General features: G+C 43.5%; 1 protein-coding gene across 4 annotated transcripts; it reads left to right on the top strand.

Moving 5' to 3' along the window:
- Window positions 1-351: 351 nt before the first annotated feature.
- Window positions 352-16,607, top strand: Tarm1 (T cell-interacting, activating receptor on myeloid cells 1). 4 transcript variants are annotated; one of them, XM_006539983.3, is made up of 7 exons: window positions 352-674; window positions 4,875-4,910; window positions 5,391-5,465; window positions 6,135-6,431; window positions 7,115-7,180; window positions 13,885-14,023; window positions 16,076-16,607. In XM_006539983.3, exons 1-7 carry the CDS (start codon window positions 641-643, stop codon window positions 16,092-16,094), a joined length of 666 nt encoding a protein of 221 aa, XP_006540046.1. In that variant the 5' UTR covers window positions 352-640; the 3' UTR covers window positions 16,095-16,607. The 4 variants fall into 4 exon arrangements, with proteins under 4 accessions (XP_006540046.1, XP_006540043.1, NP_001349077.1 ...); NM_001362148.1 differs by having other exon boundaries at window positions 482-674; window positions 5,391-5,681; window positions 16,076-16,606; XM_006539980.2 differs by lacking the exon at window positions 4,875-4,910 and having other exon boundaries at window positions 463-674; window positions 5,391-5,681.
- Window positions 16,608-26,315: the final 9,708 nt, after the last annotated feature.

Genomic DNA, 26,315 nt, shown 5'->3' with positions numbered 1-26,315 from the left:
GAAGGTCCTGAGTTCAAATCCTAGCAACCACATGGTGGCTCACAACCACCTGTAATGAGATCTGACGCCCTCTTCTGTACGTCTGAGGACAGCTACAGTGTACTTACATATAATAAATAAATAAATAAATAAATAAATAAATAAATAGTCATCTTCAGTTACATGGTGATTTTGAGGCTGCCCTGGGCTACATGAGATCCAGCAAAATAAAATGGAAAGAGAAACTGTCTGGGCTCTGTCACTTTTCCTCAGTAAGGAGAGGCAGATCATCTCTAGTAGGAAAGGAATATTGGCCAACGTCTAGTGACTATGATATATGACTCTCAGTTTACACAAATCTCAGCTCAGTATAAACCCAGCAAGCCCAGTGTTAGGCCCTTTGAAAATTACTTGTGTAAGGCCTGAAATTTGAAACGGAAGAGGACCAAGTGAGGCAAGTCTCTGAAGGGGTTTATAGGAACATGTTGCAACAGATAGCATCAGCACATTTCCTGCGAGTGAACGTGTGAGGAAGGAACTGAGCAGCGATCTCAAAACCAATCCTGCCTACTCCCTGAGCTTGGGGATGCTGATGTCCTGGCCACTTTCTTCTGCTGATAGTAGACCTGCTGAAGACCTTTGGACCAGCCGCTGAGCCACCATGATCTCTAGGCTCCTTTCCCTTCTCTGCCTCCGTAAGTTATTCAGGGTGGGACACTCAGTTTCCAGGAAATCATAAAGCTGGTGAGATACTTGGGTGGGGACTGAAGCCAGAATTTACACCAGATCAGTGTGCTGAGTGCATAGGACAAACCAGAAATTTCAGTGAGTTCACTGTACATGTTAGGGCAAAACAAATGCTCAACATGTAGTAGACAGAGATGGGGAAAAGATAGGGGCTGGGGCTGTAGCTTTGTTGGTAGTGCTTACCAAGTGTACGTGAAGCCCTAGTTCCATTCCCAGTACTATAAATCAAGAATAGTGACATGCAACCTGTAACTCCGGTACATGGTAGATGGAGAGAGGCAAATAAAATTTGAAGATCATCTTTAGCTAAGTAGGGAGTTTAAGGAATGCCTGGACTACATAAACATCCCCCCTCCCTTCAACACACGCACAGACAGACACAAAGCAGATAGAGCATAGATATAATGTAAAGGAATCAAAACTAGAAATTCTATGTGCTGTTGCTAGCCAAGGTTGAGTCAGCAGCCCGCTATTTTCTTTTATACGAAGCCAACTTGTTATGATTGAGATAGGACAGAGACCAACATCAGAAAGACCTTCTTGTTTACTTATTTTTAAAATTTGTTGAGACAAGATCTTACCATGCAGCCTTGGTTGATCTTACTATGTAGACCAAGCTGGTCTTGAACTTACAGAGATCGTCCTGCCAAATGCTGAGATTACAGGTTTGTGCCACCATGTCTAGCTCTTTTTAATAAATAAATAAATAAATAAATAAATAAATAAATAAATAAATACTACTACTACTACTACTACTACTACTACTACTACTACAATAGATGACAAATGTTATTAAATAACTTTCCTTAGCAAGGTGTAATCCCAGCTCTAGAGAGGAGGAGTCAGGAGGAGTTCAAAGTCATCTGGTTCCGTCGTGAATTTGAGCCCAGCTGGGTTATATGAGACTGTATGTAAAACAATGAAACAAAGCATGTACAGTAGAACATCTTTAATCCTAGTTCTGAGGAGGCAGAGACAGGCGGATCTCTGTGAGTTTGAGGTCAGCCTGGTCTACATAGCAAGTTCCAGGCCAGCAGGAGCTAAATAGTGAGACCATCCTAACCCACTCCCTATTTAAAAACAAATGAACAACCCTAAAAGCCTTCTGAAGAAGATTAAGTTTGCTTTTATAGGTTAGAAATCTGATCTGAATTTGCAAACCAAAGTGATTTCCAACATATTTCAGAGATTTGTTTGTTTGTTTGGTTGGTTGGTTTTTCAAGAGAGGGTTTCCTCTGTATAGCCCTGGCTGTCCTGGAACTCACTTTATAGACCAGGCTGGCCTCGAACTCAGAAATCCACCTGCCTCTGCCTCCCGAGTGCTGGGATTAAAGGCGTGCGCCAGCACACCCGGCTCAATATTTCAGAGATTTTGAGGAAACCAAATTTCAACCCACGTGTGTCTAACCCAAACAGTATTACTGGTTCCATGTTGCTCAGAGTTCTATGAACAGGGCTGAGTTTACAGGGTTCCTTGTTGTGGGACCATCTTGGAGATGTTTGATGGGACTTGGAGTTTGTCTTGATTTTGTTGTTAACCTTACAATTGTTGGATTATGTGGGAAGAGGAGCCTCATTTGAGAAAATGCCCCCATCAGATTGCTTGTTGGTAAGTCTGTGGGGGCATTTTCTTTTCTTTTTTATGGTACGCTTCACAAATTTGCATGTCATTTCACAGACTACACTAATCTCTGGATCATTTCAACCTTAGTAAGTGTGCATCTTCTTGATTAATGACTGCTGTGGTATGGCTCAGACCACTGTGGGTGGTACCATCCCTGGGCAGGTGATCCTGTGGTGGATAAGAAAGCAGACTGAGCAAACCTTGGGAAGCAAGCCAGGAGTCAGTGCTTCTCCATAGACTCTGCATCAGCTCCTGTCTCCAGGTTCCTTCCCTGACCTCTCTCAGTGAAGCAGTGTGATCTGAGGGTTGTAAACTGAAACAAACCCTTTCCTCCCCAAGTTGCTTTTGGGCATGGTGTTTTAATGCAGCAGTAAAAACTGCAATTAAAGTTAGAGAGTGGTGGCGCACTCCTTTCAGCCCAGCACTCAGGAGGCAGAGGCAGACGAACCTCTCAGTTCAAGTCCTGCCTGCGGTCTACAGAGTGAGTTTCATGACAGCTAGGGCTACACAGAGAAATCCTCTCTCTCTCTCTCTCTCTCTCTCTCTCTCTCTCTTTCTCTTTCTCTCTCTCACATACCCACAGAGAGAGAGAGAGGGAGAGAGAGAGAGAGAGAGAGAGAAGAAAGAAAGAAAGAAAGAAAGAAAGAAAGAAAGAAAGAAAGAAAGAAAGAAAGAAAGAAAGAAAGAAAGAAAGAAACTAATGAAGCAAAGACAGGGTTGGCTTTGATGAGATATATTAAAAATGCAATGGAGAAGAAAGTGGAGGGTTCTTGAGTGTAGCAGAAGGCTCTCTCTCTCTCTCTCTCTCTCTCTCTCTCTCTCTTTAATTTTTTGAGACAAGGTTTCTTTGTATAGGCCTGGCTGGAACTTGCTCTGTAGACCAGGGTAGAGAGATCTGCCTACCTTCCTCTGCCTCCTGGGTGCTGGGCTTAAAAGCATGTCACCACCTATCAGTATTTTAATTTTTTTTTCTTTTTGACAGAAGCTTCCTCAGGGTGTAAAGTTAGGTACTGGGACAGCCTACAGCCCCAAAGACATCTTGGGCCAGTGGTTTCTGGATGCTTGGTTAAATGAACTTGAAGATTGAATTTCACAGACAATGTGTGTGAAGGGTTTTCTTTTATAGTTTAGTGTTTTCTTTCTGATAAGATCACACATGAACACTGCATCTGTATCACTCCTCCCATCCATCTCCTTCCAACTCCTTACATGTGTGACTTCCCAATTCATGATCTCTTCTTTAATTATTGTTGTTTATATGTATACATGCATGCATGTATGTATGTATGTGTATGAGCACACATATACACACATATGTATGCATATACATATATACACATGAGCACATATATACATATATACACATACACAGACATACATACACAGACATACACACACACACACATATATACAGCCTACTGAGTAGCCATACTCATATGGATATGTGTCTAGGAGTAACCACTTGGCATTGGACAACCGGTGTGGGAGCTCATCCCAGGAAGAGACATTCTCCTCTCAGCAACTCTTCATATCTTTAAGTAGCTCCTCATCTAGGGTGACACCATGTGGAGACATGAGGAGTTTTATTATAGACTTATTTTTATTATATTTATTTATTTATTTGTATACATTGTCAATAAATTGTGTGTTTTTGTGTGTGTGTTCACATGGGTGCAGGTGTATATGCAGACTCCCATGGATGTGTGGAAGGCAAGAGATCAACCTCAGGTGTCACTCCTCAGGGGCTACTCATGTTGCTTATTGAGACAAGGTCTCTTTTTGCTCTGAGGCTCAGCCATGATCTAGACTGGCTGGCCCCTGAGCCCAAGAGATCTTCCTGTCTCTACTTCTCCTGCAACTGGGACTGCAAGCATTTGTCACCACAGTGATCTAGCTCACATGGGTGTTAGGGATCAAACTTGCATATAATGAACAGCCTCCCCAGGTTCTCTCCACAGAGTCTTTTTAGTCTGTTTGTTTTGAGACAGGGTCTCTGTTCCCAGTTCAGGCTGTTCTTGAACTCACTATGTAGACCAGGCTGGCCTCAAACTCACAAAGGTCCTCTTGCCTCTGACGCCTGAGTACTGGGATTAAAGGCATGCACAGCCACGCCCATCTTCCCCCAAGGGATCTCGATACCATGAGGAGTAGGTTAAGTTCTTTTCTCTCCAGTGTTCTTCGAGGCTCGTGTCCCTTCCCTGAAGAGAAGTAATGACCCAGACAGTGTGACTCATGCAGACATGATGACTTATGAAGCTTGGGGATAGGAATGAACAGTGGAAAGGCTTGTGGGAGTTTATAGGACGAAGACGGGACCCTTGGAGTAAGATCAACAAGAGGATAACAGCCCATCCCAGAAACAAGCCGAAGCCACAGCCCAAAGTAGGGAGCCTGCAGCTCCTGAGAGGATATCCTGAAGTGATCACATGAGAGTGTTCTCTGCATGCCTCTCAGGACCAGGGAGGGTGACTAGGTAACTTCAGGCAGGGACCTGTGCCTCATGAGTGATTTCTCCCTCCCCCAGGGCTGTGTGTTGGGCAAACAGACATTCCTGAAAATGGTAAGTTGTTCTTCAGACACATTCCTCCATCCTTCCCCCATACCCTGTCTTCCCTCCCCCTTTTATATCTTCTGTGTGTCTGTCCATGCGCATATGTGTGAGTATGCATGTAGAAGCCAGAAGTCAACAACACTGGTGTTATTTCTCAGGTGTCCTCCATTCTTTTTATTTTATTTTATTTTACTTTATTTTATTTTATTTTGGGGTGGTGCTGCTGTAATTTTTCTTTTTATTTTGAGACAAAGTCTTTCATTGGATTCAATGTCTGCCAATTAACTTAGACTAGCTGACCTGTTCAGAGATCCATCTGTCTCCACTTCCTTAGCAATGGGATTATAAGCATGCATTGCCATACTTTTTTTTTTTTTTTTTTTTTTTTTTTTTAATTTCCAGGAGTCCAACTCAGGTGTTTGCGACCATGTTACAAGCATGTTACTAATTGAGCTATCTCAGATAAAGCTCCGGTCTGTTTCCTTCCAGGGTCTCCTCCCAAGCCCAGCCTCAGTGCCTGGCCCAGCACAGTGCTTCCCACCAAGAGCCACGTGACAATGCAATGTAAGAGCCCCACCCCGAGTAAATACTTCATCCTCAAAAAGGAAGGTTTCGCTTTGAATTCTGTGAAGCCATATAATTTGACAGAGGAGACGGCTGATTTTCATTTCACCGACCTACGACAGAATGATGGCGGACACTACACCTGTGAATACTATAGCAAATGGCCCCATGACACACCGTCACACCCCAGCAATGCCCTTTTCTTGTTGGTCACAGGTGAGGATGGTCTACCTCAAAGAGGTGGACAGAGGTTGAGGGAGGGACTAGAAAAAAGGAGGAAGTGAAATGGTGGGATCTCCAGCGCAAGGGTTAGATGAGCAAGTATGTGGCTCCCCCGAGGGCTTGTGGGAAGTTTAATATCTCTGTCCTAGAGTCACAATAGACAGAGAGGGACAAGGTTCATGAGGTCACCGCCACATGAACAAGAATGAAAAAATAGCCGGGCAGTGGTGGCAAATCCACCAGCATTTGGGAGGCAGAAGCAGGTGGATTTCTGAGTTCGAGGCCAGTCTGGTCTACAGAGTGAGTTCCAGGACAGCCAGGGCTACACAGAGAAACCCTGTCTCGAACAAACAAACAAACAAACAAACAAAACAAAACACAAACCAAGAATCAGCACTCAGGACCCACAGCTTCTTCCCTTGTGCTCAGAGCCTCTTTCTCTTCCAGGGTACTTACCTCAGCCCTCCTTTCAAGCCCACCACCGGGGTACAGTGACTGCAGGAAGCAAGGTGACTTTGCAGTGCCAGAAAGCAGGCAGTGTCCTCGGACCCGTAAAGTTTGCGTTACTGAAGGTGGGACACTCAACTCCTGTGCAGACAAGGAGCTCAACAGGAATGGTATCAGACTTCTCTCTTCAGAATGTGACAGCCAGAGACTCGGGGGAATACAGCTGTGTTTACTATCAGGCAAAGGCTCCCTATCGGGCCTCAGGGCCCAGCAATCTCCTTGAGATCTCTGTGATAGGTAAGGTTATGTGTAATTTTGTGACCACCTGTGTGTGTGTGTGTGTGTGTGTGTTGGGTGAGGGAGTTGTCCAGTGCTGGGGTTGTCATAGTTAGCAGACATGTTTTATTTAGCTAAGCAATATTTATAGTTTTATTGATTTTTTTACAAAAAGATTTGTTTTATTTATGAGTACACTGTAGTTGTCTTCAGACACACCAGAAGAGGGCACTGGATCTCATTACAGCCACCGTGTGGTTGCTGGGATTTGAACTCAGAACCTCTGGAAGAGCAGTCAGTGCTCGTAACAGCTGAGCCATCTTTCTAGCCCTTGTTATTATTATTTTGAGACAAAGTCTCACTATGTAGTCTTGGCCTGGCCTTGTAAGTCGCTATGTAGACCAGGCTAGCCTCAAATTCACAGAGACCTGCATGCCTTTGCCTCAGAATGCTAGGTTTGAAGGCATATACTGCTCCTCTGGCTTATGATTTTAATTAAACTTTCAGGTTAATATAAAGTTAATCATAATGGGACTTAGAATCAGCAAGAAAACCAACCTCTGGGCTTGTCAATGGGGGATTATCTAGATTAGGTTATGAGGTAGGAAGGCTTACCATCCAAGGGCTGGGATCCCAGACTAGATAAAAAGGCTAAAGTGAACCGGTATTTACCTTGCTCTTTCCTTCCCGACTGTGGATGCAAGACAACCATCTGCCTCAAGATCTTGCTGCCTCGACTTTCCCACCGCAACTGACAGCAACCTCACCCAGTGAGTCTAAACAAACCCTTCCTTTGGTTGCTTTAGTGAGGCATTTAACCACTAATACAGCTAGCACACATAGCACTGAGTTTAATCAGTGTGACTCCACAAGGAATAAAGACATTTATTCTCCTTCCTGCCCACACTGCTCTAGTCACCCCCCAGTGCCCCCAACTGCTTCCTCCTGTCTTCCTGTTAGTCATTGTCTCATTATATACTTTTATCCTCCCCTAATTCTCATACCCACTTTAGCGACTCCCATATAAACTACACACACACATACATATAATTTTAAATCTAGGCTAGGCTGTTGCTATGACTATAAAATAATTTGAGATTGGGTATCATTGAAAGAAAATATAATATTTATCTTTCTGAAACTAGTTTATTTTATTTAACACAGTGACCTCCTGCAGATACCATGATTTTGATTTTCTTCATGGCTGCATGAAATTCTGTCATGTACACACACGTCACATTTGATGGACATCTAGGCTGGTCTAGTTTCCTGGCCATTGTGACTAAGGGAGCAATAGGTACAGAGGGGCATGAGCAGGCATCCCTTTGCTACATTGACCTGAGAGCCCTCCAGGTATATACCAAGGAGTGATACAGCTGGTTGTATAGTGGTCTTATTATCATTTTTTTTTGAGAAACCTCCATTTTGATTTCTATACTGACTGTACAAGTTTACACTCCCACCAGCGGTGTTAGGATTCCTCTCTCCCTGCATCATCACCAGCATTGGTTGGTACATTTTCAGCCAGTATGATTGCGATAAGATAGAATCTCATAGCTGTTGTTTTTTTCTTTTTTACAAATTTTAATTTTTTATAATTAAGTTTTATTTATGTATTTTAGGTATGTGGGTGCTCTATTTGCATGTATGCCTTCATACACAGAAGAGGCATCAGATAGAAGAGGGCATCAGATCCCATTACAGATGGTTGTGAGCCACCATATGGCTGGGAATTGAACTCAGGATCTCTGGAAGAGCAGCCAGTGCTCTCAACCTCAGAGCCATCTCTCCAGCCCAGTTTTTGGTTACAAGACAGGGTTTCTTTGTGTTAACAGTCTTGGCTGTTCTGGAACTCACTGTGTAGACCACGCTGACTTCAAATTCACAGAGATCTGCCTGCCGAGTGCTGGTATTAAAAGCATGCACCACTATGCCCAGTCTCATAGCAGTTTTCATTAGCATTTCTCTGAGCACCTTTTCTTCTATTTAACAGCTTTTTGTGTTTCTGGCTCTGAGAACTGCCTATTCAGTTTATTAGCTAGTATATTGTTTGGATGATTTTTGTTGCTTAATTTTTCAGAGTCCATTTTATATCCTATATATTAATCCTCTATTTGTTGAGTAATCGCACAGGAACATTCTCATTCTCCATCATGTCTCTTCACACTGGAGAGCGTTTCCTTTGTCATAAAGAAGGAGCCTTTTAGTTTTAAGTAATCCTGCTTGTTAGTTCTTTGGATCCTTTAGTGTGTCATCAAAGAGTTTTTCAGAGAGTCCTTGCCTACGTCTGTTATCCCGAAGTGTTTTCTGTTGATCAGTGTCAAAGCATCTTGTCTAAGGGCTTTGGTGTATTTAGAATTGATTTTTGCGCTGGGTGAGAGAGGTGGATCTACTTTCATTTTCAACAAGCCGACTTCAGTATTCCCAGCATGACTTGTTAAAGACAATGTCTTTTCTATAATTTTTGCTTGTTTTTGTTTGTTTGTTTGTTTCATTTTAAAGAGACTTTATTATTTTATTTTATTTTATTTTATTTTATTTTATTAGATACTTTCTTTATTTACATTTCAAATGCTATCCTGAAAGTTCCCTATAACCTCCCCCTGCCCTGCTCCCCTACCCATCCACTCCAACTTCTTGGCCCTGGCATTCCCCTGTACCAGGGAATATAAAGTTTGCAAGACCTAGGGACCTCTCTTCCCAATGATGGCCAACTAGGCCATCTTCTGCTACATATGCAGCTAGAGACGTGAGCTCTGGGGGTACTGGTTAGTTCATATTGTTGTTCCACCTATAGGGTTGCAGACCCCTTCAGCTCTTTGGGTATGTTCTCTAGCTCCTCCATTGGGGGCCCTGTGTTCTATCCTATTGATGACTGTGAGCATCCACTTCTGTATTTGCCAGGCACTGGCATAGCCTCATACGAGACAGCTATATCAGGGTCCTTTCAGCAAAATCTTGCTAGCATATGCAATAGTGTCTGGGTTTGGTGGCTGAATATGGGATGGATCCCCGGGTGGGGTAGTTTCTGGATGGTCCATCCTTTCATCTTAGCTACAAACGTTGTCTCTGTAACTCCTTTCATGGGTATTTTGTTCCCTATTCTAAGGAGGAATGAAGTATCTACAAGTTGGTCTTCCCTCTTCTTGATTTTCTTGTGTTTTGCAAATTGTATCTTGGGTGTTCTAAGTTTCTGGGCTAATATCCACTTATCAGTGAGTGCATATCTAGTGACTTCTTTTGTGATTGGGTTACCTCACTAAGGATGATATCCTCCAGATATTTCCATTTGCCCAAGAATTTCATAAATTCATTGTTTTTAATAGCTAAGTAGTACTCCATTGTGTAAATGTACCACATTATCTGTACCCATTCCTCTGTTGAGGGACATCTGGGTTCTTTCCAGCTTCTGGCTATTAAAAATAAGGCTGCTATGAACATAGTGGAGCATGTGTCCTTATTACCAGTTGGAACATCTTCTGGGTATATGCCCAGGAGAGGTATTGCTGGATCTTCCGGTAGCACTATGCCAAATTTTCTGAGGAACCTCCAGACTGATTTCCAGAATGGATGTACAAGCTTGCAATTCCACCAGCAATGGAAGAGTGTTCTTCTTTCTCCATATCCTCGCCAGCATCTGCTGTCACCTGAATTTTTTATCTTAGCCATTCTGACTGGTGTGAGGTGGAATCTCAGGGTTGTTTTGATTTGAATTTCCCTGATGATTAAGGATGTTGAACATTTTTTTCAGGTGCTTCTCAGCCATTTGGTATTCCTCAGTTGAGAATTCTTTGTACCCCATTTTTAATGGGGTTATTTGAATTTCTGGAGTCCAGCTTCATGAGCTCTTTGTATATATTGGATATTAGTCCCCTATCAGATTTAGGATTGGTAAAAATCCTTTCCCAATCTGTTGGTGGCCTTTTTGTCTTATTGACAGTGTCTTTTGCCTTACAGAAGCTTTGAAATTTTATGAGGTCCCATTTGTCAATTCTTGATCTTACAGCACAAGCCATTGCTGTTCTGTTTAGGAATTTTTGCCCATATCTTCAATGTTTTTCCCTACTTTCTCCTCAATAAATTTGTGTCCCTGTTTTTTTTTAAAGATTTATTTATTATTATATCTAAGTACACTGTAGCTGTCTTCAGACACAACAGAAGAGGGCGTCAGATTTCATTACGGATGGTTGTGAGCCACCATGTGGTTGCTGGGATTTGAACTCAGGACCTTCTGGAGAGCAGTCTGTGCTCTTAACCACTGAGCCATCTCTCCAGCCCAGTGTCTCTGGTTTTATGTGGAGGTCTTTGATCCACTTAGACTTGAGCTTTGTACAAGGAGATAAGAATGGATCAATTCGCATTCTTCTACATGCTAACCGCCAGTTGTGCCAGCACCATTTGTTGAAAATGCTGTCATTTTTCTGGTGGATGGCTTTAGCTCCCTTGTCAAAGATCAAGTGACCATAGGTGTGTGGGTTCATTTCTGGGTCTTCAATTCTATTCCATTGATCTACCTGTCTGTCGCTGTACCAGTACCATGCAGTTTTGTTGTTGTTTTTTTTAATCAAAATTGGTCTGTAGTACAGCTTAAGGTCAGGCATGGTGATTCCACCAGAGATTCTTTTATTGTTGAGAATAATTTTTGCTATCCTAGGTTTTTTATTATTCCAGATGAATTTGCAAATTGCCCTTTCTAACTCAGTGAAGAATTGAGTTGGAATTTTGATTGATGGGATTGTATTGAATCTGTAGATTGCTTTCGATAAGATAGCCATTTTTACTATATTAATCCTGCCTATCCATGAGCATGGGAGATCTTTACATCTTCTGAGATCTTCAATTTCTTTCTTCAGAGACTTGAAGTTCTTATCATACAGTTCTTTCACTTCCTTAGTTAGAGTCACACCAAGGTATTTTATATTATTTGTGACTATTGTGAAGGGTGTTGTTTCCCTAATTTCTTTCTCAGCCTGTTTATCCTTTGTGTAGAGAAAGGCCATTGACTTGTTTGAGTTAATTTTATATCCAGCTACTTCACCGAAGCTGTTTATCAGGTTTAGGAGTTCTCTGGTGGAATTTTTAGGGTCACTTATATATACTATCATATCATCTCCAAATAGTGATATTTTGACTTCTTCCTTTCCAATTTGTATCCCCTTGATCTCCTTTTGTTGTCGAATTGCTCTGGCTAGGACTTCAAGTACTATATTGAATAGGTAGGGAGAAAGCCTTGTCTAGTCCCTGATTTTAGTGTGATTGCTTCCATCTTCTCTCCATTTAGTTTGATGTTGGCTACTGGTTTGCTGTATATTGCTTTTATTATGTTTAGGTATGGGCCTTGAATTCCTGATCTTTCCAAGACTTTTATCATGAAGGGGTGTTGGATTTTGTCAAATGCTTTCTCAGCATCTAACGAGATGATCATGTGGTTTTTGTCTTTGAGTTTGTTTATTTAGTGGATTACGTTGATGGATTTCTGTATATTCAACCATCCCTGCATCCCTGGGATTTTTGTTTGTTTTTAAGACAAGGTTTCACTCTGTAGCCCAGGCTGGTCCAGAAGCCACAGAGATCTGCCTGCCTGTGTCCTGCCTCCTCAGAGCACTGGGATTAAAGGTGCATTCCACCATGCCTGACTGCAAAGTATGTTTTGACCATTTTGTAATAATTAGGTGGATCACACCACGTGGGCTGATTTGTATTCTATTTGACTGGTCTACATGTCTGTTTTTACACTAGTGGTGGTATTCTGCTTTTTACAGGTTTGTTGCTGTTGCTGTGGCTAATATAATTTGCGATTGGGTATCATGAGGCTTTCAACATGGCTTTTTCTGCTAAGGATCAGTTTTGTTATTCTTAGTCTTGTGTGCTTTCATATGAGTTTTAGCATTGTTTTTATAGTGTTGTGAAGAATGTCATTGAGATTTTGATAAAGATAGTAGCAAATCTGTGGGTCGCTTTAGGTAACCTGGCCATTCTAACAGCATGAATTCTGCCTGTCCATGGTCAGGGGAGGCTTTTCCATCTTTTAGTGTCTTCTTCTGTCTTTGATGTCTTAGTGTTTTCTCTGTGGAGGTCTTTGATCTCCTATACTTATTCATATACATATACATAAACAATTATAAGTGGGTTTCTCCCTGATATTGTTCCTTTATGGTTTTAAGTCTCCAAAACTATCCAAAGTTTCCTACAAGAATATTTCCCCATTAACTACCACACACCTTGCTTGTAAATTCTTTCTTTCTTCCTTCCTTTCTTTGTTTCTTTGTTTCTTTCTTTTTTTTTTTGCCCTTGAGATTTTCTTTTACATAAGAAGGTCTAAGCCGGGTGCATGCCTTTAATCCCAGCACTTGGGAGGCAGAGGCAGGCGTATTTCTGAGTTCAAGGCCAACCTGGTCTACACAGTGAGTTCCAGGACAGCCAAGGCTATACAGAGAAACCCTGTCTCGAAAAAAAAAAAAAGAAGAAGAAGAAGAAGAAGGTCTGTGTGATCAATACTGAGTGGTGAAGAATGACTTTCTTATGTAGTAGTGATGTGAGCTGACTTGCCCTGTGGGTCTTGCCCACAGGTAACCTTGCTGTTGATATATTTAGTTATGAATGCATCTTTGAGATGAGGTGATTCATGTGCAGGCTCCTTTAAGGACAGATCAATGCCAAGCATTATATCAGCACCTCTTCCTCCTCCCCTCCTTCCTCCTCCCTTTTCCCCCCTCTTCCTCCTCCTTCTGCTTTTGGGTATGTGTGTGTTCCTATGTATAAGTGCAGGCATTCATATGCCAAGGTTTATGTGTGGCTGTCAGAAGACAACATTGGCTAGTAGTAGTCCTCGCCTTCTGTCTTGTTTGAGACAAGGGTCTCTTGCAGTTCTTGGATGCAGATGTCAGGCTATTAGGCCCACAAGCTTCTTCAGAATCTCCTATCTCACTAAATGCATATGGGTTTTAGATGCATACTACTGTATTTAGCTTTATGTGGGTTGTGGGGTTCAGGCACTTTACCCACTTAGCCATTCCCCTTGTCCTTTACCATAATTCAACAGCTCCTCTTGAATGAAGGGGAGATACACAGTGAACCAGACTTTCAAATTCTCTGACGCTCACTCCAGCACAGCATGTTGTGGTCTGAGGACGCATGCTGACCGGCCACTGATTTCTATGTTCCGTAGATCTAGGTGTAGATCTTTCTCCTTTGATCTGTGTTCTGCCTGAGATTACCTCCTAATACATCAAGGGAGATGGAAAAACGGAAGAGAGCAGAGGCAGAAATGAGGTAAAGCCAAACAAAGGGGGAAAAGCTGCTGCAGAGTTGAACACAAAGGAAGGTAAAGGAATCCCCACTTCAACTCACAGTTCAATCTTTAGAGAGCACAGGCCAGGGTACAAGCCAGACATATGGGAGTTAGATCTGGTCCATCTCTCTGTGAAGGAGGGATGCCCTCTGCGGCAAGTGATGGTCACCTTCTCCCTTTCAGAGACCCCGGGTACAATGACAGAAGGCTACACTGTGGATAATCTCATCCGGGTCGGTGTGGCTGCTGCAATCCTGCTAATAGTGGGAGGCTTCCTGGTTGAAGCCTGGCACAGTGAGCGGCTGTCTCCAAATAAACCCTGGTAAAATAACTGAACACTCCTTTTTACGTGTTTGTTTTTGTTTTCTTGAGACAGGGTTTCTTAGTGTAACCAGCCCTGGCTATCCTGGACTTGTTACAGATGGTTGTGAGCCACCATGTGGTTGTTGGGATTTGAACTTAGGACCTTTGGAAGAGCAGTTGGTGCTTTTAACTGCTGAGCCGTCTCTGAAACCCCATTTTATGACAAATCTTAATTGTCCAATTTAGCCTTGTTACTTACAGGGTATATGCTGTATGCTAAATCAATATGGGTTCATATAAAAAACAAGTCCTACCCAGTAGAGTCATAAGTGTCTCCACACAGGCACACAGGAAGATTCTTTTCACCATAGGGTAGTGATAAGAAACAGGAGCTAGCCGGGTGTGGTGGCACACGCCTTTAAGAGCACTTGGGAGGCAGAGGCAGGCAGATTTCTGAGTTCAGTTCGAGTCCAGCCTGGTCTACAAAGTGAATTCCAGGACAGCCAGAGCTATACAGAGAAACCCTGTCTCGAAAAAAAAACCAAAACAAAAGAAGGAGAAGAAGAAGGAGAAGGAGAAGGAGAAGGAGAAGGAGAAGGAGAAGGAGAAGGAGAAGGAGAAGAAGAAGAAGAAGAAGAAGAAGAAGAAGAAGAAGAAGAAGAAGAAGAAGAAGAAGAAGAAGAAGAAGAAGAAGAAGAAGAAGAAGAAAGAAGAAGAAAAACAAAAAACAAAAACAAAACAAACAGGAGCTAGAAAGATGGTTCAGTGATTAAGAACACATGCTGCTTTTACAGAGGACTAGCATTTGTTTCCCAGCACCCACATAGTGACAACAACTGCCTATTACTCCGGGTCCTGTGAAGTGGAAACTTCTAGTTTCTTTGGAAAGCTATGTCAAATGATGTTTTTCTGGGGCACACAGGTGAGAGGATGTCTTGCTAAAGCAAACACATGAAAGACTGTTTTCCTGAAGAAGACACAGGTGAAAGGATGTTTGAATATATCCAGCATGTGAAAAGACACTTGATGAAGAAATATAAATATGATCCCACAGAGAGCGGAAGAGATGCATTGAGCCTTGGTTTGGTTTGCTCCACCTCGCTATTCTTCACTAAAGACACACATGTATTGGTTTGCTTTACATAGCGTTTTTGAACTCAACTTATGGTAATGTTGCCATTGAGAGAAACTTGTCCAAGAACTGCTCATAAGGTTCCTGCAGCTGTTTGGCAAGCCTGGCAGTTTCTTCAGGATTGAACAACAGCTGCTGGTTTGTGTCTGCCTACCTAGAGGATTGGTCTGCAGCTGCTGAGTTGTATTTGGTGTTTGCTACAGGACTGAACTGTTGAGAAAGATGATTGAGCTTGCCCCCAAAGAACTATTGCTGAACAGGTCCACTTTCCCCATATCCTAATAACTTTTCTCTTCTGCTGCCTCTGCTGGCTAGTGGGCTAGAGGAGAGGTTGTGTTTTGCCATGAAACATTCGTGAACTCCAAAAGACCACCAAGGAGCTGATTCTGATGGAATCATATTAAGGTCTCTTTATTCAAGCCCAAGCTTGGGCTCCCTGCCAATCCTGACATAGCAGGAAGGTAGATCCCTGAGCCTAGTTTCAGGCAAGCATTTATAGAGGCAAGAGCCTGGTACATATCTGATTGGGGGGCCATTATGGCCTTTAGCATAATTGGTTGGTGCCGGGAGCCAAACCATAAACTTAACTTCTGCTTTCCTCCTGATTGGTGGTTGTTAGGAAGTGAAGTGTCAGGGGCGGGCTTGTAACCTGGGGGTGCAGATTTGTTGGGGAATAGCCTAGAAACTGGTGCTAGATGCAGGTTTTGTTGGTAGGTAGCCTGAAAATTGGTGCTAGGTACTGGCCTGTTAGTTTACTTGAGTTCAACCTTAGGTCAGGTTCTCTAAAATGGAGCCTGAACCCAAAATAAAGCATTTAGGAAAGACTATGTCTTTCTAACATCTCCAGATAGGAAGGATGGGGAAATGGTGGTAAATGAGAATCCCTCCAATTTAGAAATTGTCTTCCTCTCAATTCAGTTCTGTCCTTCTGCCCCACAGTGCCCCAGGAGAAAAATGAATCTTCGGACCAAACTATCTCTGTGAATTTATGTGAAATTGATGCAGCACTTTGGGAATCATCCAGAGACAGGCTGCCTCATCCTGACTCTTCACACAGAACAGAGGCCTGGACATATCTGGACACATACACACACACACACACACACACGACACACGACACACACGTATGCATGCATGACTGGAGAGGGAATCAGACATAAGAGAGCATTAGATCCCATTATAAATGGCTGTGAGCCATACTGTGGTGGCTAAAAATTGAACACAGAACCTTTGCCAGAGCAGCTCTTAACCACTGAGCCATCTCACCAGCCCACTACCAGGGCTGGTCTTTGTCAGGGTGTTCTATCACAGCCTTATAGAGAATGAAACTTAAGATGGGCTCTGCTTCTTGTTCCATCCCAAGCTCCCTGCTTGATGTGAAAAGCCTCCAGCATCTGTACCCACTACTATGACCTCCACTGTGCCATGATGGATTGAAACTGTGAACACAAATAAAAATGTCCCCCCTTGAGTTGTCTCTGTCAGATATTAAGACAAGGAATATGACATCACTAATTGTCCCTCTTTAGTGCCATTTTTCTTCCTTAATCCCATGTATGAAAGAAGGATGACACTGTCTCTGTGGGCTTGGCATATTTCTTGGGACTGGGTCCATCTGTGGTGGTTTGATTATGTTTGGCCCATGGGAAGTGATACTATTAGGAGATGTGGCCTTGTTGGAGCGGGTGTGTCACTGTGGGGATGGGCTTTGAGGTCTCCTAGGCTTAAGCTCTTATCAGTGTGGAATTCCAGTCTCCTCCTGGCTGCCTTCTGATCAAGACTAGAATTCTCAGCAGCTCTAGCACCATGCCTGCCCGCATGCTGCCATGCTTCCCACCATGATGATGATAATGGATTAAACCTCTAAAACTGTTAGCCAGCTCCAATTAATGTTTTCTTTTGTAAGAGTTGGCTTGGTCATGGTGTCTCTTCACAGCAATGAAACCCGAAGACACCACTTTTAGTTGGATTGTTTCTGATGAAAGCAGAAAGAGGGACTATTAGGTTCGGGGAGCGAGCTGGAGAAGATGGGAGAGAGCTAAGATGAAGAAGTAGGATGAATAAGGACAAAAGTACTTGGATGCATATGCATGAAAATGTCTATGAAATTCACCACTTTTGACATTAACTTAAAATAAATAATGCTAGACAGTGGTGTATGCACCTTTCCTCCCAGCACCCAAGAGGCAGTGGAAGGTGAATCTCTGTCACTTTGAGGCCATCTTGGTCTATAGAGTACATTCCAGGCTTCCAAGGCTACGTGAAGGAACCTTGTCTTGAAAAACCAAAAATAAAATAAAATTTATTTTTAGTATTTTATTTTTGCTGTTTAATTATATATATAATTATTTTTAAAATATGTATAATTATATGTATGTGTGTGTGCCCATGTGTGGATATGTGCATGGGAAAGCAGGTGCTCAAAGACAGAGATGCCAGGTCCCCTGGAGCTAGAGTTACAGGCAGTTGTAGGCCACTTGACTTGGGTGCTGGGACTGGAACTCAGGTTCTTTGGAAGAGAGCCATGTGCTCTTAACCACTGAGCCATCTCTCCAACCCTTAAAATGAATAATCTTAAAAGGAAGACATGAAGTTAAGAGGGAGATATGGGGGCGGGGAAGGTTGAAAAGCTATATGATCACCAGGCGTGGTGGAGGAGAGACTACAGTGCACGCCTTTAATCCCAGCAAAAGGGAGGCAGAGGCAGGCAGATTTCTAAGTTCGAGGCCAGCCTGGTCTACAGAGTGAGTACCAGGACAGCCAGGGCTACACAGAGAAACCCTGTCTCAAAACAAACAAACAAATAAACAAACGAAAAAAGAAAAGCTATCTGATCAAGTTATGTTGTATACACTGATGGAATTTTCAAAGAAAATAAATTTCAGAAGGATAGAAAATAATTAGCTTAAAGATATGACTGTTACAGAATAAGCAGACTAAATAACCAGAAGAGAATGATAATAAAGATGTACACCAGAAAAAGAAAGAAGAAAAGGAAGGAAGGGTAGGAGGGATGGATAGGAGGGGTGTGAAGGTGAAAGAAAATAAAACTTGAGACCTGTGATTCATGTAATTTATGTCAAATAGCCCAAAGAGTTGTTTGTGAGCTTTGAAACCTGGAACTGAGAACATAGCAGAGCAAGCCAGGACATGCCCGGGAAGGCCCGTCGTTAAGACATTCTTGAGGCTGCTTGGCCATAAAGATAAAGAGAATGACATGTCCGGACTGGCCCAGCACCTCCCTATCTCCTGCCCTTCTGACCTAAGTTAAATGTTATCTGCATGTACAGTCTGCTGATGTTTAAATGGACCAATCATGTGAAACCGCACCAATTACTCCCCCAGCCCCAGACCCTTTTCTATAAAAACCCCTAGCTTTCAAGCCTCTTGCTCAAATCCACTGTCTCCTGCGTGAGATACGTTTCGACCCGGAGCTCTGCCATTAAACTACCTCGTGTATTTACATCAAGACAGTCTGTTTGTGATTCTTGGGTGCACACCGAATCGGGAGTTGAGTGGGGGTTTCCCCACTAGGTTCTTTCAAAGGCAGGAGGGGGGCTAGTTTGGAAAGAGGGGGCTGGTGGACGAGAAAGTAGGGGGTGACAACCCACCTCAGGGACAAAGACAGACACTAACTTAGAGTGAAAGGCTGGAAAATAATTTTCCAAGCAAATGGTCCAAAGAAACAAGCTGAGTAGCCATTCTAATATTGAATAAAATCGACTTCCAACCTGAAGTTATCAAAAAAGACAAGGAGGGGCACTTTATACTCATCAAAGCAAGACAATAAATAATGAGAATAGATAAACAGTATCTATCCTCACTTAGGTTGTACAGTCAATAAATAACTGGAAGGTTTGTAGGCAGACTGTTTTTAATGTATGTGTACATGTACAAGTCAGTAGATACACATATCTCTTTGCTGCATTAGCTGAGAAAATTCAGAATAACACCATGGTATCAATAAACAATATTTAAACAAACAAACAAAAGAAGTAGGGGTGAAAGTGATCACAGGATTCCAATATGCAAAGCATGAAATTGTCCAAAATGAACAAATTAAAATATAAAACATCTCAGGTGAGATTTCACTTAAGGAGGGTAGGTCCTGTTGTATGCTGACCTTCGGCCTACTTGAACCGGGTACACCTGGGAGGCAGGCTGGGGCTGAAAGAGACTTAGATGGCGAGAGATTAATGGAGACCAAGACATGATTCTGTTCAAGGCCCACCAGTTTACTAAGAGAGTATGTTTATAAGGGGGGAAGCCCCACCCCCCGCCAGTCCTTTCTTGGTGTCTGGAGCCAGCCTGCAGGTGACATGCAGGATAGGAAGTTCCTCTGGAATATCTCAGGGGCTTCTCAGAAGGTAGCAGTGTCTAGGAGAGAGCAGTGGCAGGTGACAGAACAAAAGAGCCATGTAGGTCGGAAGGCTCCACCCTAGGTAATCTCCTTCTTAGTGGCAGCAAGGTCAAAGTCTGGATCAGCCTGCTTCAGGGCTCAGGGAGGCTACAAGGTCCCAAGGTGGACAGGGCTGCACATGGACTTAGGGGAAAGATGCTATTGAAAGATCCTGGCAGAATGTAAAAGAACACAGAAGCCCTGAAATTGGCAAGATAGATGTCAGTGTTAGCAGAACTAGCTTCACTGATTTAGAAAAATAGAGGTGCACAATGCTCTGGCCACTCCTTGAACCTGTGTGTCTGCCAATGTTCTGACCAGGTGTGTGCCCATTGCTGAACCTTCATTAGACTCTTTCCTTGTACCCCTCCCATACCCATTTCTTGAGAATAGACATTGTTTAGATCTGGAAATCCCCTAATCTCCCCCTTCTCCTTTCCCCGCTGAGGGCCTATAAAAACTGGGAACTCTTTCCCCTCGAGGACGACTCCTCTACCCCTGCGTGGGATATGAGTCGTCCCCAGAGCTCTGGCTTTCCCCGAATAAAGCCTCATGTGGTTTGCAACAAGCTCGGTCTGTCATGAGTTCTTGGGTGTCCGCTATTGTCCTGAGGCCTGAGCGAGGGGCTCCTCTTGGAGTCTTTTACTATCATCCATGGCTTCTTGTGACTTGGGTCAGTTCAGGAAGGAAAGTGTACAAACAGCTATGCAGGCAACCCAAGTGTCAGGGCAAAGCTTTGGCCTGCAGGCTCCGGGGACAAAGTGGGGCCAGGAGAGAACTGTGGTAACCTTCGGCCCTGCCTCTTCTCCCTGAGAGCAGAAGACTGGATCTTGACTTGGGAATAAGGGAAGCAATGGACATAGGTTTCATATACCTGCTTTGCCTGGGTGAGTCTCCAAGGCTGTGACAATTGCTTGGCTAGAAAAACTCACAGTGGGGAGGGGGGGTGTCAAGGTGATGACTATGGAAATGCACAAAAGAGTCTTTGTGTGGGTGTTCGAGGCAGGGGTGAGGTGGGAGTGGGGGTAGAGGCAGGGGTGTCCCAAGTACATCAGTACCAGTGCCACACCTAGAAGACCCTGTTTACCACAAGAAGTGCAAGCTCCATGGAGTCTCTGCATCTCCTTTTTGGGCTCCACAATCTTGCTTAGTCATGCCACTAGATTAGAAAGAGGTTGAGGTATAGGAACTGCCGATCATATAGCTGAGAGTATGATGCAGATGCAGGTTTTCCCAACCATCCACATCCTTGAGTTAATTTTTAACACCCTGGGTTTGAACATAACCTTGTGGAACTGGCCTCAGAGCCTGAAGAGGAAGGTGGGATTGTTGGTTTCATTATATTATACAGCAGCTCCCTTTTAAGAGACCTCTCGTTCCTCCCTGGCGCAAGAGTAGGGACATGGTGGGTGTGTGGCAGGCTGACATTCAAAATACCGCATCTGCCCTGTTCCTTCCTCTTTTTCTACTCACAGCCTTCCCCCCAGGCCAGTGTTCTCTCTGTATATGCCTTAGAGAGAGAGTCTCCATCAACAGTACAGGGTAAACAGCCGCTCTAGGAAACATCCTGATACAGTCTGTGTTGCTTTACTGGAACTGCTGTACCCAAGTGCCACCAACCTGTTGTTTTAAAATAAAGGGAAATGATTTTCTGTGTTACTTGAGTTCCAGAGATCAAGGTATAGATAACGTTGGTTCCTTTGGAAAGGAGATCCTGCTCCATATGTGTCTTGTAGCTTTTGTAGCTTCTGGTGGCAACTGGTAATGTGTTTGGGCGCATTGTTGTTGCTATTGTTTTACAGTTTTAAATTATATTTTTTAGTAAGGGTTTCTTAGTAAGTCTTAGTAATGGTTTCTATTGCACTGAAGAGATACCATGACCATAGCAACTCTTACAAAGAAAAGAATTTTATTGGAATTGGCTTACAGTTCCAGAGGCTTAGTCCATTGTCATCATGGCAGGAAGCATGGCAGCACACTGGATGTGGTGCAGGAGAGGTAGTTGAGTTTTCTATCTCTGGATCAACAGGCAATAAGAAGAGAGAAAGATGGGGTGGGGACTGGACCTGACCTGAGCATTAGAACTGTCAAAGCCCACTCCAGTGACATACTTCCTCCAACAAGGCCACATGCCCTAATCCTTTCAAATAATTCTCTTACACGCGTTCTCGCGACTGGCCAGGAAGAACGCAACAAACCGGAATCTTCTGCGGCAAAAGCTTTATTGCTTACATCTTCAGGAGCAAGAGAGAGAATGGCGAAACCCCGTCCCTTTTAAGGAGAATTATCCTCCGCCTAGGACGTGTCACTCCCTGATTGGCTGCAGCCCATTGGCCGAGTTGTCGTCACAGGGAAGGCAGAGCACATGGAGTGAAGAACTACCCTTGGCACATGCGCAGATTATTTGTTTACCACTTAGAACACAGGATGTTAGCGCCATCTTGTAACAGCGAATGTGAGGGCGGCTCCCCACATAATTCCACTCCCTAAGAGCCTGTCCAGGCCATTTTCATTCAAACCACTACACAGGATTTCACAAAGTAAATGGGGCTGGCCTGGGATCTACAGAGATCCACCTGCCTCTACCTCCTGAGTACTGGGATAAAAGGGGAGCATCACCATACCCAGCAGCTTTTATTTATTTCTTGTGTGTCTGTATGTGGGAACATACAAGGCACAAGCAGAGGACAACTTTCTAGAGTCGATTCTCTGTTTCTGAAAGACCTCTGAAGAGAGACCCTCACTCAAGTCTTGGGATAATACCGGACCCCCAAGAACTCACAAGAGACCAAACTTGATGCAAACCACATGAGGCTTTATTCGGGGAAAGCCAGAGCTCTGGGGACGACTCATATCCCATGCAGGGGTAGAGGAGTTGACCCCGAGGGGAAAGGGGTCCCAGGGGGGAAAGGAGAAGGGGTAGAGTAGGGGATTTCCAGATTTAAACAATGTCTATTCTAAAATGATTAATTTCTCAAGAAATGGGTATGGGAGGGAAACAAGGAAAGAGTCTAATGAAGGTACAGTAACTCCGGATTGGCCCCGGCTGTGGTTGCTGGGGAGATTTTCCGAGTCTTCCCCAGCAACCAATATTACAAACACCTGGCAATGGGCTTCATCAGTGGGCACACACCTGGGTTCAAGGAATGGTCAGAAAATTGACGGACACACCGGTTCAAGGAGCGGCCAAAGCATTGTGCACCTCTATTTTTCTAAATCAGTGAAGCTAGTTCTACTAACAATGAACTCTATTTTGCCAATTTCAGGGCTTCTGTGACCTTTTACATTCTGTCAGGATCTTTCACTTCCATCCTGTGAGTTTGGGTTACTGAACGTGATAATCACACCTGCTAGGCCATCTTATTAGCCCCACGGTTGTTGTTTTTGTTTATTTTGTTTTCATACAAGATTTTTTTTTTTTTTAAATCTGCTCCTGTCTGGCCTGCAACCTGTTATTTAGACCCGGTTGTCTTCAAATATTAGACAGTCCCCTAACTCGGTCTCTGAAGGGCTGGGATTACAGGCCTATATCTCCATGCCTAGCTTTGTAGTCATTCTTTGATCTATGGATACAACCCTACCTAAATCTTCATGGCTGTTCCTGTCTGTATCTCTTTATCTTTTCTGAGTGACATCAGTTACAGTGGATCAAGGCTCAGTTTAGCCCAGGATAGCTTTATTTTAGCCTAGCTACATTTGCAAAAACCAAACATGGCTTCTTCCTAATAAGATTGTGCTCGTGAACATGAAAAAATATTTGCTTATTTTTAAGTTATTTATATAGTTTTATGTATGATTTGTGTATTTGTGTATCTGTGCACTACAGGTGTGCAGTGTCTTCAGAGGTCAGAAGGGCATTGAATGCCTTAGAACTGAAGTTCCAGTTGGTTGTGAGCTGCCCTATAGGTGTTGAATATCAAACCCTACTCCTTTTCAAGATCAGTCAGCGCTCTTAGTGGCTGGGCCATCTCTCCAGCCCCATGCACATGATTTAAATGATGAGAGCACAACTTAGCCCTTCCCCCATGGCTATAGTTGTTCCAGAAAAGGAGCTGTGATGTCCAACTCTGTTGGCTTCTTCTCTCCTCTCCTCCTTCCTTCAGACAGGATCTCAGTATCCCAGCCTGCCAAGGATGACCTTGAATTTTGGATCCTCTTGCTTCCACCACCAAAGTGCTGGTATTTGCCACCATACCTGGTTTAGGCAGCTCTGGAACTCAAACCCAGACCCTCTGCATGCCAGGGAAGCACTCTACCTGCTGGGGTACATTTCCAGTCTGGGAATTTTCACAGATTTCTTCTAACCTGTGTGGGCACTAGGCATGCAGATGGTACACAAACATCTATGCAAACCAAATACCCATACACATTTTAAAATGTACATGGATATTAATTTGTTTGTTTGTTTGTTTGTTTATAGACAGAGATTCTGTGTGTGGCGCTGGCTATCCTGGAACTCATTCTGTAGACCAGACTGGTCTCAAATTCAGAGACCTACCTGCCTCTGCGTCCTGGGTGCTGGGATTAAAGGCATACACCACTACTGCCTGGCTCTCTATATGGATTTTAAATGAGAAAAATAAGGCCATAAAGATGGCTTAGTGGGCAAAAGCACTTGGCATTCAAGTCTGACTGCAGAGTTTAATCCCTGGACATTGTCTCATGACAGAGGAGAACCAAGTCCTGAAAGCTGATATCTGCATCCATGCCATGGTACATCTGCATTTAGGTGTTCTCACAAGAACATCTGTCATATACATACACACTAGGAACAGGATAAAGCTGAGTGGTGGTAGCGAACGTCTTTAAGCCCAGCACTTGGGAAGCAGAGGCAGGCAGATCTCTGTGAGTTCAAGACCAGCCTGGTCTACAGAGTGAGTTCCAGGACAGCTGCGGCTACATAGAAAGACCCTGTCTCAAAAAATACATTAATAAATAATAAATAAAAATAAAAAATAAAGTAAATACAAATGTGTATAAAGATTTCAATATCAAAAGTTTACCAGAAGTAAGATGAAGCCAAAAGCTGGAGAACTCAAGGTCTGAGAGCAGAACTCTGTCTGGGAGCTGTATTATAGTTTTGAAAGCTCACTCACTATGGTGGTTTGAACGAGAATGGCCTCCATAGGCTCATATATTTGAATACTTAGTCTCTACTCGGTGGGACTCTATGAGAAGGATTAAGAGGTGTGGCCTTGCTTGAGGAGATTGTCACTGAACTGGAGTTCTAGACAGGAGCCACCACGTGGCTCGTGGGATTAGATCCCTGGTCCTCTGAAAAGGCAATCAGTAGTTTTAACATGAACTATCTCTCCACCCCCATATTTTTTATATAAATATTTATTCCTTGAAATCTTTGTGTGCATATATAATATATCTTAATCATTTATCCCTATTCTCCCCTTTAACTCCCTCCTAAACCACCCTACCACATCTATTTATCTATCTTTCTCTTTCTCTCTCTTTTTTAAAAATATTTTTAAAGACTTTATTTATGTATGGTGAGTACACTGTCACTGTCTTCAGACACACCAGAAGAAGGAATCAGATCTTGTTACGGATGGTTGTGAGCCATCATGTGGTTTCTGGGAATTGAACTCAGGACCTCTGGAAGAGCAGTCAGTGCTCTTAGCCATTAAGTGTTCTCTCCAGTCCCCTCTTTCTCGTTCTTAACACACTGAAGTTCAATTAGTGTTGCCCATATGTCTATAGATACAGGGTTGTACTGGCTAGTTTTGTGTCAACTTGACACAGCTGGAGATATCACAGAGAAAGGAGCTTCAGTTGAGGAAATGCCTCCATGAGATCCAACTGTAAGGCATTTTCTCAATTAGTGATCAAGAGGGAAAGGCCCCTTGTGGGTGGGACCATCTCTGGGCTGGTAGTCTTGGTTCTATAAGAGAGCAGGCTGAGCAAGCCAGGGGAGGCAAGCCAGTAAAGAACATCCCTCCATGGCCTCTGCATCAGCTCCTGCTCCCTGACCTGTTTGAGTTCCAGTCCTGACTTCCTTTGGTGATGAACAGCAGCATGGAAGTGTAAGCCGAATAAACCCTTTCCTCCCCAACTTGTTTCTTGGTCATGATGTTTGTGCAGGAATAGAAACCCTGACTAAGACAAGGGTCATCCAGTGGGACATGGGAAATCTAATTCTCGTTGTACCCTTAAACCAAAACTGGTTCTCCTTCCCTAGGCACTAGTTAGCTTTTCAGCTAGGAATGGATCCTCAGGAGTCCCTCACCCCTCCATTCGGGAATCCCCCCCCCCCCAACTCTAGACAGCAGAGTTCTCTCTGTGGCCCTGGCTGTCCCAGAACTCACTCTGTAGACCAGGCTGGCCTTGAACTCAGAGATCTGCCTGTTTCTGCCTGTCTCTGCCTGTTTCTGCCTTCAGAGTGCTAGGCCTAAAGGTACATTCCAGCACTGCCTAGCAACTGTGCTGGAGTTTTAACTGGCTTGGTCCTGTCCTGACCACTGCTGTGCATTCACGAGAGAGGATAAAAATACCCGAGGTACATTGATTTTTAAACAGTTACTGAGGTGAGAGTCACAGAACATTAAACCAGCCACTTGAAAGTCGACACAAGCAGGGACAGTTGGTATATTCACACTATTGTGCAACCACCATCTCTTTCTAGTTCCAAGATACTGCCATCACCCCCACAGAAACACTCTGCTCATTAAGCTCCCCACACCTCCTGCTCCTGGCGTCTACTAACAAGCTTTCTGTCTCTGGATTTGCATATTCTGTATAAGGTATGAAACAAAATGACACAATGTGTAA

Source organism: Mus musculus, chromosome 7 (genome assembly GCF_000001635.26).
Source record: "Mus musculus strain C57BL/6J chromosome 7, GRCm38.p6 C57BL/6J".
NCBI classification, from domain to species: Eukaryota; Metazoa; Chordata; class Mammalia; order Rodentia; family Muridae; genus Mus; species Mus musculus.
This window is presented reverse-complemented; position numbering and strand designations above follow the sequence as displayed.

Excerpts from the sequence above, each read along its gene's own strand:
- Tarm1 (NM_001362148.1), top strand. The coding sequence starts at position 641 with ATGATCTCTAGGCTCCTTTCCCTTCTCTGCCTCC. Across the intron at positions 675-4,874 it reads CCTTTCCCTTCTCTGCCTCC|GGCTGTGTGTTGGGCAAACA; the intron begins GTAAGTTATTCA and ends TCCCTCCCCCAG. Across the intron at positions 7,181-13,884 it reads ACTGACAGCAACCTCACCCA|AGACCCCGGGTACAATGACA; the intron begins GTGAGTCTAAAC and ends TCTCCCTTTCAG.